Here is a 14,919-nt window from a genome sequence, read left to right on the forward strand (position 1 = left end):
GAAACTTCTATTTTTGATGCGAATATATCTAATTTTAACCCTTTTTTATTATGTAACAGGAATCCACTGTGAAGAAGACGTCAATGAATGTTCTTCAAACCCTTGCCAAAATGGTGGTACTTGTGAGAACTTGCCTGGGAATTATACTTGCCATTGCCCATTTGATAACCTTTCTAGAACTTTTTATGGAGGAAGGGACTGTTCTGATATTCTCCTGGGCTGTACCCATCAGCAATGCCTAAATAATGGAATATGCATCCCTCACTTCCAAGATGGCCAGCATGGATTCGGCTGCCTGTGTCCATCTGGCTACACCGGGTCCCTGTGTGAAATCGCAACCACACTTTCATTTGAGGGTGATGGTTTCCTGTGGGTCAAAACTGGCTCAGCGACAACCAAGGGCTCAGTTTGTAACATAGCCCTCAGGTTTCAGACTGTTCAGCCAGTGGCTCTTCTACTTTTCCGAGGCAACAGGGATGTGTTTGTGAAGCTGGAGCTGCTAAGTGGCTACATTCACTTATCAATTCAGGTCAACAGTCAGCCAAAGGTGCTTCTGTACATTTCCCACAACACCAGCGACGGAGAGTGGCATTTCGTGGAGGTAATATTTGCAGAGGCTGTGACCCTTACCTTAATCGACGACTCCTGTAAGGAGAAATGCATCTCGAAAGCTCCTTCTCCACTTGAAAGTGATCAATCAATATGTGCTTTTCAGAACTCCTTTTTGGGTGGTTTACCAGTGGGGACAACCAGCGATGGTGTCGCTCTACTTAAGTTCTATAATATACCATCCACACCTTCGTTTGTAGGCTGTCTCCAAGATATTAAAATTGATTGGAATCACATTACCCTGGAGAACATCTCGTCTGTCTCATCATTAAATGTCAAGGCAGGCTGTGTGAGAAAGGATTGGTGTGAAAGCCAACCTTGTCAAAGCAGAGGACGCTGCATCAACTTGTGGCTGAGTTACCAGTGTGACTGCCACAGGCCCTATAAAGGCCCCAACTGTCTGAGAGGTGAGAGAAAGCTGACTGCTATGGCTGGGAGTGCCGTGCCTCAGAGCAGAGCAGAAACAGCAAAAACAGCCACACTGCTTCTGCCTGCTATGAAACATAATGACCCCACAGGACTTCTGCTGCTGGTTGCCCACTGATGAGAAAGAAAAGAAGAGGGCAGTGATGTGCATTAATTAATTTTGAGTGGATTCACAGGGCATAAGTTTCACTCATACAGAGAAGTAAAAAAAAAAATAAGCAGATAGCTCCTTTCCAAAGAGGTTTTCATCTTTGTGTTTGCAAAATGCTCTTGCAATTTTACCATTGGTTGCATATCAGAAATGTATGTAAATCTTATTTGAAAGAGAAATAATTCTTTTGAAAAAAGGACCCTTAGACATAAAATTTGTCAGTGCCACATACTAGCATGATATCTTGTGCATAGTAAATTCTCGGTACATATTCATTTCCTTGCTCTCCTTTCTATGCAATTCACACTTGCTCCAAAATCATAATTAAGCATAGCGTTTTTATAAAACACCAATTTTATTCAAAGGTATCTTTTCCAAGGCTGCCCTGGGGAAGACAGATAATATACTAGGTGTCTTAAGGAAAAAAAAAGAAAAGAAAATGTGGAAAGTAACAATAGTAGAACTTGGTAGATGCCATAAACTAATTGATCGAATTTCTCTAGTAAACCACAGTTTGAAAAGTATTTCAAAATCCTTAACTTCCAACATTGTTCTAGAGATTGCTGTTGATAGTGATCAATACGTACCTGTTTCTTTTTATTATTATTATCATACATTGAAAAAGTCTGAGATGTAATTGTAACAGACTGCTTTGAAGTTCAGCTGTAATTTACCCCAAGATTTTAGAGTAACTTGAAGTAGGACAACATCTGGTAAGTAGTCTTCTCTGCTTTATATGAAGTAAAATTAAAACCAGTCTTAGCCTATACTCTATTCCATGTTCAAATGTCTAAGAATTATTAGAAACTACTCAAGGGTTTCCCCCTGACCACAATATTCATTACAAATCATGGACCTGTTTGACAATGAAGTATGGCATCTACTAGCTATACGTAATATTTTAAGTAGAATGGCAAGTTGTTTTGTGATTTTTTTAAGGAGAAAAAGGGAAATTATGCTGAGGCAATGTTCACTTTTTGAAGAAAAATTTAATTGACCAAAGGCAATATTTTTACTACATATACAAAATAACAAACAGATGCTGACTCATTTTGACTGGCTTCCAGATGCAGTGACCCATAAGGTTAATACTGACCATGGTGATGTTAACTGTCCTAGTAAATAGATTCAAGAGATGCCAGTCCAGTGGGTTCTGGTTTTCTTTATTTTATCCAACTTGGAAAACCATGAACTTTTCAAACCAAGTTCCTGAATTGGTTACCCTTCCCCCGCTTCTCCCAGTTTCCTTATACTCCAACATTATTTGAAACTGTTTAACCCTCATGAAAATGTTTGACTTCAAAAGATCACTTTACAGAGAGAGAGTTCTGTAAAATCTTTTCTTTCTGAAAATTCTTGGTATAAATTTAAGGAAAATTATATTTTTCATATCACTTCTTCATTAGAAAATTAAACTATTCGGTATTTTCTGTTATCTAGAAGGAATGTTTCCTGGAGCGTTTACTCCCACTACAAACAATGCTTTTAAGCAGTAATGAGAACATGGAATCTTTCTGCTACTGTACATGTGTATTCAAGAGGGAGGAGACATACTAAAAAGCACAAAGGCAAACTTCAGCCCATTCATGACTTGCACTCTTATTTAGCTCAATGTTTTCCAACCATGGTACACGCTGTAATGAACAAGGAGATTGGATAGAAGATTTTGGTGGCTGACTAAACACAAAAGACATAGTGATTTCCAATAACTCAAGGTTGATCTTTTTAAAATAATCTAATTTATCAACAGAAAGAGTACTGAAAAGGATTTAACTAAGCTTAGTTTACAGAAGTGTCCATAAAGTTCTCTCAGCATATCTTGTGTTGACTGTTTGTAAGAACATGGAGCATTCAAGATATTACTACTTAGAATAAATGACATCACCTACCTCTTGCTCTCTGGTGAATATTTGACTTACAAAAGCAATTTACATGTCTCTTCTCTTCAGCCATATACCTAGATTTTGAGAATTTTATTCTCTTAGAATTGTAGTTTCCTAGATATAGAAGAGGCTTCATTCTATGATGGAATTTTTAACACTATTGTACCTGCCAAATGTAGTGGCTCAAATCTCTGCTTAAATACCTTCAGAAATAGAGAGATCACTCACTCCGTCTTGCCAAAAATTGCCCAAAAGTTATTTCCTTATATTGAAATAAAATATGATTTGCCTGTAGCTTTCCTTCATTGACCATGTTGCAATTCTGGAAGACATGCAAATGAAAATCTGAACTTGCCTGCTACTTGAGAATACTTAATATCTGAAGAAAAGTATCTTCGGCCATCTAAGCCATCACTTCTATTCGGGCTAAACTTCCTGTTTCTTCTAATGTTTGCCATATGACATAGTTTTCCACACTTCATCAGCTGCTTGCAGGTTTTGGAATATATTTGCTGCTTTGTATTCCTTCTAAGATGTGATGTCTGTATGTCCTTGATGATACAGTGACACAGGGCCACAACCTCCCTTATTCTAGAAAATGTGCTTATGCTTTTCAGCTTAATACAACATTGACTTTTTGGCAGCCACACTTCGTGATTGCATCATTTTTTATCATTGTCACTCATGATGCCACGTAGTCCTGTTTCTCCTACTCTAAACTTATAAGGCACATTTAGATCGAAGTGGCTCTCATTTATTCTTGTTAAATTTCATCTCGTTGTATTCCATCTGTCATTAAAGCTTGTCAAAATTGTTTTTCATCTGTATATGTTGTCCCTCTTCATAACATGTCAACCACTTGTATGAGAATCACCCTTCCAAATCTACAGCCAAGTCATACATGTCTTCAGGTGTTTCTAAAATCATGTAGCAAATCGCACATGCTGACTAGTTGCTTGTGATTTCTGAGGAATAGGACTGCTGAAGAGTCAGGCTTCTGAGAAAAAAAAATAGTCTGCGTTTTGGCTTTTAATCCGGATCCACAAAGTGATGCTGAAGGCATCCTGGGATGACCAGCAGGCACCCCGCTACCCCTGAGGTTGAGTGATTCTGGGCATATCTTCAAACCTCAGGGGCTTCAAGGACCAAATTTTCTTATTAAGCATTTTATCTCATATGAAAGTGCTGCAGTGTATTCATAGATGTTAACCTCTTCAAAGGGGTTATTTTATCTAACAGTACACTTTTGAAAGCTACCGGTAGTTGCCTGGAGCAGGTGGTCTCCAAATGCAGATTCAAAATGCAATGTTCCTGTAGGAAATCAAGTCAGAGTTCTGAAAATATAGCCTTTTATGCAGAAGATCTTCAAACACAGATGATTGTCTAAGCAAGTTTTACTATAGTTCAGCTAAACTAAAATGTGTCTTACCTTTACCCAAACTTCAACTGGGCCATATGACGACATTTAGACATGCTGAAATATGCTCTTTTTGTCTGGTTAGCATTGGGATATAAAATCTTGAGGACAGCAATATCTTGAATACAGTGCTCTTGTCATGTTATCAATGCTTTCTAGATTGCAAAATCAATAGTCAATTTTCAGCCCCCATCTTGCTTAATTTCTCAATACCAGTTAACACAATTAAACACTCCCTCCTCCTGAAAACCTATTTTCTCACTAGGCTTATGGGCCACCACTCTGCCTTGGTTCTCCTCTTATCTTACTGGCTACTCCTGCATCATTTCCTTTACCTCCACTTTTCTAATGCCTAAGGGCTTACTTCTTGGACCTCTTGTTTTCTCTCTATATACCCACTCTCTTGGTGATCTCATGCAGTCTTGTGGTTCTAAATATCTAATATGGTTTGGATGTTTGACCCCTCTAAATCTCATGTTGAAAAGTGATTCCCAATTGGGGCCAATGGGAGGTGATATATACTAACAAATCCCGCATTATCAGAACATCCTGCCTGAACCTCTATATCAACTGCCCATTAGTCACTTCCGCTTGGATATCCAAAAAGGCATCTCAAATTTAATATGGACTCCCACCTCACCCAAAAAATCTGTTCCTCCAATTTTCTTCCCTAGCTCTGCAAATGGAAACTCCATGCTTCCAGTTGCTTAGGCCAAAAACCTTAGAGATGGCTCCAGAAAATTCTATTGTGTCTACCTTCAAAATATTTTGAAAATCTGACCACTTTTCACCACTTTCACATTACCACTGATCCAAGCCATCATCATTTCTCTCTTGAGTTACTACAATAACGTAGTATAACGTTGGGCTTTTGCTCAAATATCACTTTCTCAGAGAGTTCCTCCCTGATTATTCTATTTAAAATTACAATTCCATCCCTCCAAATCTCCCTATTCCCTTTCTCTACCTGACATTTTGTACTAAAGGATTTCTCACCATCTGACATATTATACAGTTTGCTTCCTTATCTGTATCTGGTGTCTTTCCTCCAACTAGAATGTAAGCTTTGTGAGGATGGGAAGTTTTCTTCCTACCATATCACCCGTATTTTACAATGTCAGTTTTTATTTTTAGATATCTCAAGAGTTTTCTTGAGGCGATGCACATCAATAGCATTGCCACATATGAGCATCAGTAACTCCTCTGACCGCAGGAAATGCTGCGTGGGTTTCATACTCAGCTTTGCCCCTACTTCTCTGTTTCCTGTGCCTCTCCTACACCCAACCAGGACCACAGAAGGAAGCGTCCTTCTTTTTCCTTGCTCAACTGCCCTGCCTCTTATGTGAGATGTCATCCCAAGAGAAGATTTACTCATCTAATTCTTGATTTCTGTTGTCCCAATTTATGTTCTTTACAGATTAAAAACCTGAAGTTTAGAAAGGTTATGTAACTAGCCTAAATCACATGTTAATAGCAGACCTGGGACAAATACAGTTCAGGCTCTAATAAATTTCTTTACAAAGAATAATTAAGTTTAATGACATGTTTGCTTCAGCATGCCTCCAAGTAGCAAAGATTATGACTGCCTGCACAGTCTGCTTGCAGAGGTTGCATGAATTCCTCTTGTCCGAAAATTTCTTCCACCAAGTTGGAGTACAGTAGTGTCTGATATACCACCACTAAGGCCCATATTTTAGGGCAGCGAAGGGAAGATTCTTTAGTTTATCACTGCAGAGATCTTTTTGGTTTGTTTTGTGATCAGTGGGCCTCAAGTGTAAACTACAAACCAAAATATAGTTATTTTAGGGATAAAGTATACTCAGAAATCCAGAAAGAGGCCAAATCATTATTCTATTAAGTAAGCCTGTCCTGAACTTTAAAAATTGTGTATGAGTGTGTATGTGTGTGTGCATGTGTGTGTGTTTGTGAAATGTATAATTCTCATCTTCCATCCCTTCTGTCTTTTGAGCCTTAAGATGTTTCTTTTTCTTTTTTTCTCCTCCTCTATTTTGAAGAGTTTGTGGCAGGCAGATTTGGCCAGAATGACTCCACTGGATATGTTGTCTTTACTCTTGATGAGAGCTATGGAGACACCGTCAGCCTCTCCATGTTTGTCCAAACACTTCAACCATCGGGCTTACTTCTAGCTTTGGAAAACAGCACTTATCAATATATCCGTGTCTGGCTAGAGCACGGCAGACTAGCAATGCTGACTCCAAACTCTCCCAAATTAGTAGTAAAATTTGTTCTTAATGATGGAAATGTCCACTTGATATCTTTGAAAATCAAGCCAAATAAAATTGAACTGTATCAATCTTCACAAAACCTAGGATTTATTTCTGCTTCTACATGGAAAATCCAAAAGGGAGATGTCATCTACATTGGTGGCCTACCTGACAAGCAGGAGACTGAACTTAATGGTGGATTCTTCAAAGGCTGTATCCAAGATGTAAGACTAAACAACCAAAATCTGGAATTCTTTCCAAATTCAACAAATAATGTATCTCTCAAACCAGTTCTTGTCAATGTAACCCAAGGCTGTCCTGGAGACAACAGCTGCAAGGTAATGATTACGCATACAAACTAGGTATATAATATATGTTAAACTTTTATTTTATTAAGAAGATAACTTAATAAAACCATTCTTTCTGTATAAAGATGATGTTACTGACCCACCACCATAGAATGATATTTCATCTATATTTTTCCAACAAGACTGTGAAATTTACATTGAGGCATAGAAATGTGGCCTTGATCTTATTGGCATCATGATCTATTTAATTAACCAAAATAACTTCAGCTATAGACTTCTCTCACCCTCACAAAATCAAATTACTTAAGTATAATAATATTTCAATTCCTAATCTCCTAATGGCTCCCCAGAGGTTTAACTGAATTAACTCTTTTTGGATGATATTGTTAACTCTATTTTAAATGCCCAGCTACTATTGCTTTGAACTTTTATTAAGTCAGCAACAACAAGAGAAATCTGAGAGGTAATTTCCTTCTGGTAGTTGAAATCCTCTGAAATATAATTTCTCAAAGCCCATGCTTTACTTTAAATATTCTATGTACTCTTCTAAGAGCTGCTTAAATACAAGAACTTGTCAGCTCTGCATGACCTTTCAAAGGGAAAAAGGGAAATGCATTTCTATGTGTTGAACATTTGTTGAGCTCCAACTATGGCCCTCCACTAAGCTTGGTTCTAAATATACACAAATGAATTATTGTAACATTGTTATGGAACGTTTTCAATGAACTAGGCAGTATTTTACATGGCTTAATCTATTTAGTTCTATTGAAGGACTACAGTGGAAAGCAGGCATTGTTGTTGTCCCAATGTATGTTATTTACAGATAAAGTAACTGAAGTTTAGAAAGGTTATATAATTAGCTTAAATCATATGTTAATAGGAGACCCGAGACAAAGACAGTCCATGCTCTAATAAATTTCTTTTTAAATACTTTCATTTTGAATACTTTTTGTGAGCAAGCTTGTGAAAACTCAAATAATAATACTATGTCTGTGATTCAGAGGCAGATCAGTGTGGGAAGGGCAATCAATGAGTTGGGATCCAGAGGACCTAGGTACCAAGTTTCACTGTTTTGCTTCTGTATAGGATCTTGGGCAACTGGAAACACCTTCTTTTTATCATCTGTAAAACCAGGAGTAAGAATCCTTCCTCAAATGATAATTAGTGCCTGTGAAAAGTGTCTGGTAATTTGTAAATTACAGAGGACGCTGCTATACTTGAAAAAATCCTCCCTGTGCTATAGATCAATTTTATATCTTTTTTCTCTCTCAGCCACCACTCTGCTCTTTTAGAAAGCAGTTGGTAATGGCAGTAGTCATTTTCATTCTATTTAGTTAACAATGGATATTAAAAGTTTAAAATGTAGAAATGCAGGGAAATTAGCATTTTAAAAATAACAGGTATGTGGTCTCACCTTCAACATTTTTCTATTTATTTGCCAGTGCTTTTTATACCTTTGATTTCTTTTCCACTCAGTCCAACCCCTGTCGCAATGGAGGTGTTTGCCATTCCCTGTGGGATGACTTCTCCTGTTCCTGTCCTGCCCACATGAGTGGGAAAGCCTGTGAGGAGGTTCAGTGGTGTGGATTCAGCCCGTGTCCTCACGAAGCCCAGTGCCAGCCGGTGCTTCAAGGATTTGAATGTAGGTAGAGTTCAAACCTATCATCTCGCCAGTTAAATTGGGACATCTGAGTTGTTCCAAGAGCAAACACAGAAAAAGAGTATAGACAAAGCCAGCTTATTAAAATCTATGGTTGTTTCCCCTATGTGAGTAGGCTAATAAACCTGACTGGCCTCTTGCCTCATCCTGCCTTTGGTGGGTGTCTGGATAGGAAATGGAGGTCACAGCAACACTAAACCTAGATGCTTAATCATTTAAAGCTGATTTCCTAAAGAAGAATTAGCAAGGTAATATTTGACTTTCCTTCCCTCATTACTGGGAACACAGAATAAATATGTGCGTGTTACACATTGTCATTTATTAACTATGAGGCCTCAGGCAATTCATGTGATCTCCATCATCTAAAGCTTCCTCACCTGTGAAATAGAGAGAACAATTTCTACTTTTTCAGTTTCTTTGTGATGATTCTGTGACCTTATGTGTAAATAAACATGTTAGGCACTCAATGTTTGCTATGAGACTTTCCCTCATTGTGAAAGGTTTTCCTGTCCATCTTCTGCATTACAAAACACACTTTTCCAAATGTTAGCAATTTGAATACTATACAGTATTCACAATTTTGACACATCCACCCACTAACTATACTGTTATTTATATTCTGTCTTCTCACCTACTTCAAATAATGCACAGTCCAGTCTATAGCCAACCCTCTATGTTTGCACTGAATTCTAATTTCCTCCCCTTATTCAAAGATTGTGCTCCTAAAATTTTCTCTCACACACCAGTATCAATTTTTCCATCACTACAAAACATTTCCTTTGACACTCCCTCACTCCTATTCCTACCAACTACCATTCCACTTCTCTGCCTTAAAGAATACGGAGAAGAAAAACCCTCTAATGTGTTGTCTGCAATATGCTTCCAACATTATCACTCCATTCTCTCTTTTACACCATACAGTCAGGCCCACACACCACCACCTCCCTCCTGAACTCTGTTAACCCAGAGATTCACAGGTCACCTTTGTCACTTCATTTAGGTTTCTATACAAACATCCTCCAACTTGGCTTTGTTTTTATTAATATCTCTTATTGTTCCTTGATATTTTGTTACATGTGCATTGATATATTTGTCTATGATCTCTTTCATCACGAGAATATAAGCTTCACAAGGCAAGAAAATTTTCTATGTGGTTTCTTGCTAGTAAATATTTGTTAAATAAATTGATATTATTTTCTTCAAATTTACTTAATATTTTCACTTAACTACTGTGGACATTAAGTACATTATCTGCTTACTATAAAAAAAAAATACATGCAGGATGCTGGATGCACGCCTATAATCCCAGCACTTTAGGAGGCGGAAGTGGGAGGATTGCTTGAGCCCAAGAATTTGAGTCTGCAGTAAGCCAGGATCACACCACTGCACTCCAGCCTGGGCAATAAAATAAGACCCTGTCTCAAAAAATAATAATAAAAAAAATAAAAATACTGCACTAATATAATGGAATGGAACTAGAGGATAGTTTGGCTTAAGGTCAGTAGCAATGACATACTATCTAGACTGGGCCCCCAAGTAACTGAGAAAAAGAGAAAAATGTATTTATTTTTATGTTTCTATACTTCAAAATCATATTATTTAAAAGACCTGTATGAAGTACATTACACTGTATGTACACTTGGGGAAGTTTTCTAGAAAAATATGTATACTTTTATGTTTCATATTTAAGAAATATGTACTACACATGTAGAGAAAACATGATGACTTGGCATAAAGAATGTAAATTGGTTTTTAATGAGGCACAAAATTTTAAATGATACTTTTTCATTATTCTACTTCTTCTATTATTCTAAAATAATTTCTTAATTATTAGTTTTACTGTTGATCTTTTGATAGAAGTACTAAAGTTGTTAGTCTCAGCTGTGTTCTACCTGGTGTCCGAATCGTTTTGAATATTTTCACAGGAAAAAGGAATAGGATTTCTAAAAACAGTAGCAGCCCCAAAACAATAGCCCTGATGCACACTGCTCTGCAATCTACACATCAAGCAGTTTAGGAGCTGGACAAACGTGTCAGAAAGAAGTGAAGTGAACCTTTACTGCTACAACATTGCCGATAGCAAAACAGTAGTAAGTCCAGCTCAGACACACCCAAAAAGTCCCAGTAGCATTTTTAAAGTATAGCTTAACTTAGTGAAGAGAGAAAACATAAATAAATAGGAGGTGTACAATAGGAATTATAAATCAATTTTCTAATTGATAGCTATTAACCCAGAATTCACTTTTACTACTCTATATAATTTTAATTTTATGTGATCTTATGACCCTATTATATTTTCTTTCCAAGGAAAATATATTGAAAAGATTAAGTCTAATGGAACAAGGTACTCTTGAGAGTACAGCTGATACATTACCCTGAGTTTGCCTTTAGGGCTATAATCATCTCTAACTCCGTATCGTACCAAGATTTAAACATTTACAACTCACCTTAATTACAGGTGTGTTTATTATGGCAAAGTTCCCCAAAGAAAAGGCGAAGTGCAAAAGTGGTTATGTATATCGTGGTTTTTACCCAGATCAGAAGACATGATTTCAATGTGCTCAGCAGAGTTAATAAATATATTTATATAGCATTATAGACCATAGTCTTCATTTCAGAGTTGGAGAATTAATGAGATTTTTTCATTTTAACATTTACTTAAAAACATGTAATGAAACACTTGTTGCTCTTTTTTTCCCTAAATTCCCAACTCCAAAGCTGATTGAACACACACACACACACACACACACACACACACAGAGTAAAAAACAGTAAGATCAAGGTAATTGACTTATTTAATTAAGTCAAATAATACACTCAAATGATACACTGAAATTTTCTCCTGCTGTGGTTTCTAATCATTATCTCACTTTTCAGGATACAGGATGGAGTTATTTTCATAGAGTATTCATTTAATTCTGTTTACTGAGCACCTACTATACATCAGGGACACACAGGCACAGGCATAGGGATTTAGTGATAACCTAGGCAGGGAAGATCCTTGGTTTCATAAAGCTTACATCCTAGTGCAGAAAGACAGTCAAGGAACAAGTCAACAAATAAACATAATTTTAAGTGGTAATGGGAGCTATGAAGAAAATTAAGCATAGACAGTGAATGCAGGGAGGCAGTTTTTTTAACTCGGATAGTCAGGGAAATCTTCTCAGAGGAGGCGACATTTGAGGAGATATTAACACTCAGAAAAGCCAAGTATAAGAAGATCTGAGGAAATAGTATTCCAGATATAAGTAACAGCAAGCGTAGAAGGCCTGCATGGGGAACAAGCTTGGTGTATCTTCACTGAATGGCGAAAAACTGTGGCTGTGGCATGTTAATGAGAAAGAGAGTGGTAGGAATTGGAATTGGAGAGTTAATCAGAGGTCAGATCATGTAGATGTTTTTTTTTTAACATGACAGAATTTTGTCATGAAATTTTTTTCTTTAAAAGAGAGACAGGGTCTTATTATGTTGTCCAGGATGGTCTCAAACTGCTGACTTCAAGCTATCTACCCTTCTCAGCCTCCCAGATAGCTGAGATTACACCCACAACTGACTCAGATCATGTACACTCTTGTGGTTATGTTTAGGATTTCTTTTTAGATGTGATGCTAACTAATGGAGTTTGACTAAGGAGTGGTTGTTATATTGATCTGCAGAGCAGCAGAAGCAGGGACACTAAGAAGTAATTAGTGTTAATGAAAGATGATGGTGGTTGGGTGTAGCGCCTGATAATGTAATCATAGTGTTTTCAGGTCATTTGCTACTGAAAAGTGTGACACAATAAGAATAGATAATTGGCCACTGCATTGAGTAGCGTGGAGGTCATTCATTGTAACCATGAAAGTGGTTTTAGTGAAGTGACTGGGACAAAAGCTTGAGTGGCATATATAAAAGAGAAAATGAGGAATGATAAAATGAGACAATGGGGATATAAAACTATTAGAAGTTTTGCTGGTAAAGAAAATCGACAAAAAAGCAGCAGGATTGGGGGATGTCAGGGTACTGTTTTGCATGTATTTTTATTTTTTAAGATTAAAGCAATTGCACATATTTGTATATCGATGGGAAACAGCAAAATGGAAGGGGAAATGATTATGAAGGAAAGAAAAAGATTGCATAGAGAAATAATATGTTTAAAAGGTGAAAATCAGTAGGACCCAGGGCATAACTGGTAGAGTTGACATTGGTGGGAATACAGACAGTTCATCTATTACAGCAGGATAGAATACAGTGTGGATCCAAATAATATTGGGTTTACAGATTTGATGGATATCTGAGGTAGCTCTGTTTTCTCAAGAAAATATTATGTGAGATCATAAGCTGAGATAGAATTCGATATTTTAAGAGAGAGAACAAGTTGCTCGCTAATCGTCTTGCAGTATGGGGAAAAAGTTTGTAATAGAGAAATGCAATAGGATTGCCCAAAGTGCTGTGCTCACATATAGTGGGAGAGCAATTGATATGGTTGTATATGAAAGTACTTGGGTGTAGATACAGAATTTGCAGCTTGTTAAATAACTGGAGTTTTACCAGGTAAGTAAATCAGTCACTTGAAATGCGACTTTTAACTGCCTACTCTTCAGCTTAATCAGAAGCCAGACTCCACGGTTAATTTTCTGTGTCACCAAGCTAGATTTGCGATTTCTTTTGGCTCAATTTATTTATGTGTAAAATGAATTATCAATGCTTTATTTGTGGGAGCAAATGCAAAATAAAAATTGGCATGCGTTAGGATTTCACTGGAAATGTATAGTTTTGGTTTTGCTACCAAACCATCCAGGTTTGACATTCTGGCTTTCTTATTTATTAATTACATCACCATGAACAAAATTACTTAAATTCTGTGAGTCTCAACTTCTTCTTCCATAAAATGGGGTTAATAATAATACCTGTATTCAAAAGTTTGATATTAGGAATAATATAAAAGCACCTAGCACAGTATGTAACATGTATCAGATAGTCAATGTGCAATGTTATTAACACGATGATCATTACTATTAATAAAGGTAATGAAGCAAACTATAGATTTAATAAAGTTGCTGATTATTATCATCTTGTCTCATTAGGTATTGCAAATGCTGTTTTTAATGAACAAAGCAGTCAAATATTGTTCAGAAGCAATGGGAATATTACCAGAGAACTCACCAATATCACATTCGGTTTCAGAACAAGGGATGCAAATGTAATAATATTGCATGCAGAAAAAGAGCCTGAATTTCTTAATATTAGCATTCAAGATTCCAGATTATTCTTTCAATTGCAAAGTGGCAACAGCTTTTATATGCTAAGTCTGACAAGTTTGCAGTCAGTGAATGATGGCATGTGGCATGAAGTGACTCTTTCCATGACAGACCCAATGTCCCAGACCTCCAGGTGGCAAATGGAAGTGGACAACCAAACACCGTTTGTGACCAGCACAATTGCTACTGGAAGCCTCAACTTTTTGAAGGATAATACAGATATTTATGTGGGTGATGGAGCTATTGACAATATAAAGGGCCTGCAAGGGTGTCTAAGTACAATAGAAATCGGAGGCATTTATCTCTCTTACTTTGAAAATATTCATGGTTTCACTAATAAACCTCAGGAAGAGCAATTTCTCAAAATCTCTACCAATTCAGTGGTCACTGGGTGTTTGCAATTAAGTGTCTGCAACTCCAACCCCTGCTTGCATGGAGGAAACTGTGAAGACATCTATAGCTCTTATCATTGCTCCTGTCCCTTGGGATGGTCAGGGAAACACTGTGAACTCAACACTGATGAATGCTTCTCAAATCCCTGTATCCATGGCAACTGCTCTGACAGAGTTGCAGCCTACCACTGCACATGTGAGCCTGGATACACTGGTGGGAACTGTGAAGTGGATATAGACAACTGCCAGAGTCACCAGTGTGCAAATGGAGCCACCTGCATTAGTGATACTAATGGCTATTCTTGCCTCTGTTTTGGAAATTTTACAGGAAAATTTTGCAGGTGAGCATAAAGTCCATATGAAGCTTGGTCTTTGAAGCTGTACTCTGCATCACTGTTCTTGTCAAATTGGAATGCTGTCTCCTCGAGGTATACATATATACTGTGCTGAACAGGGCTAACACTGGTCACTTCCATCACAACTTGCTCATGTTAAGACAGGATCTCATACACTACGATATTCTACAAGTCAGAAAGGTAGTGTTTAAGTCAGACTTTCAGCAAAATATTTTCTCAGTCATCTGTGTGAAAATGTGTCTCATGAACTGT

At 37.2% G+C, this 14,919-nt stretch overlaps 1 protein-coding gene across 2 annotated transcripts in view; it reads left to right on the forward strand.

The window, feature by feature from the left end:
- CRB1 (crumbs cell polarity complex component 1) overlaps nucleotides 1-14,919 on the forward strand; it is a 207,904-nt gene that overhangs the window by 144,472 nt on the left and 48,513 nt on the right. For both annotated transcript variants that reach the window (XM_001110912.5, XM_001110878.5), the window contains 4 exons: nucleotides 60-1,016; nucleotides 6,502-7,049; nucleotides 8,496-8,661; nucleotides 13,746-14,652. In XM_001110912.5, coding sequence (XP_001110912.3) covers nucleotides 60-1,016; nucleotides 6,502-7,049; nucleotides 8,496-8,661; nucleotides 13,746-14,652 — 2,578 coding nt within the window. The remainder of the gene's footprint in view (nucleotides 1-59; nucleotides 1,017-6,501; nucleotides 7,050-8,495; nucleotides 8,662-13,745; nucleotides 14,653-14,919) is intronic.

This window comes from Macaca mulatta, chromosome 1 (assembly GCF_049350105.2).
Source record: "Macaca mulatta isolate MMU2019108-1 chromosome 1, T2T-MMU8v2.0, whole genome shotgun sequence".
In the NCBI taxonomy this organism is placed as follows: Eukaryota; Metazoa; Chordata; class Mammalia; order Primates; family Cercopithecidae; genus Macaca; species Macaca mulatta.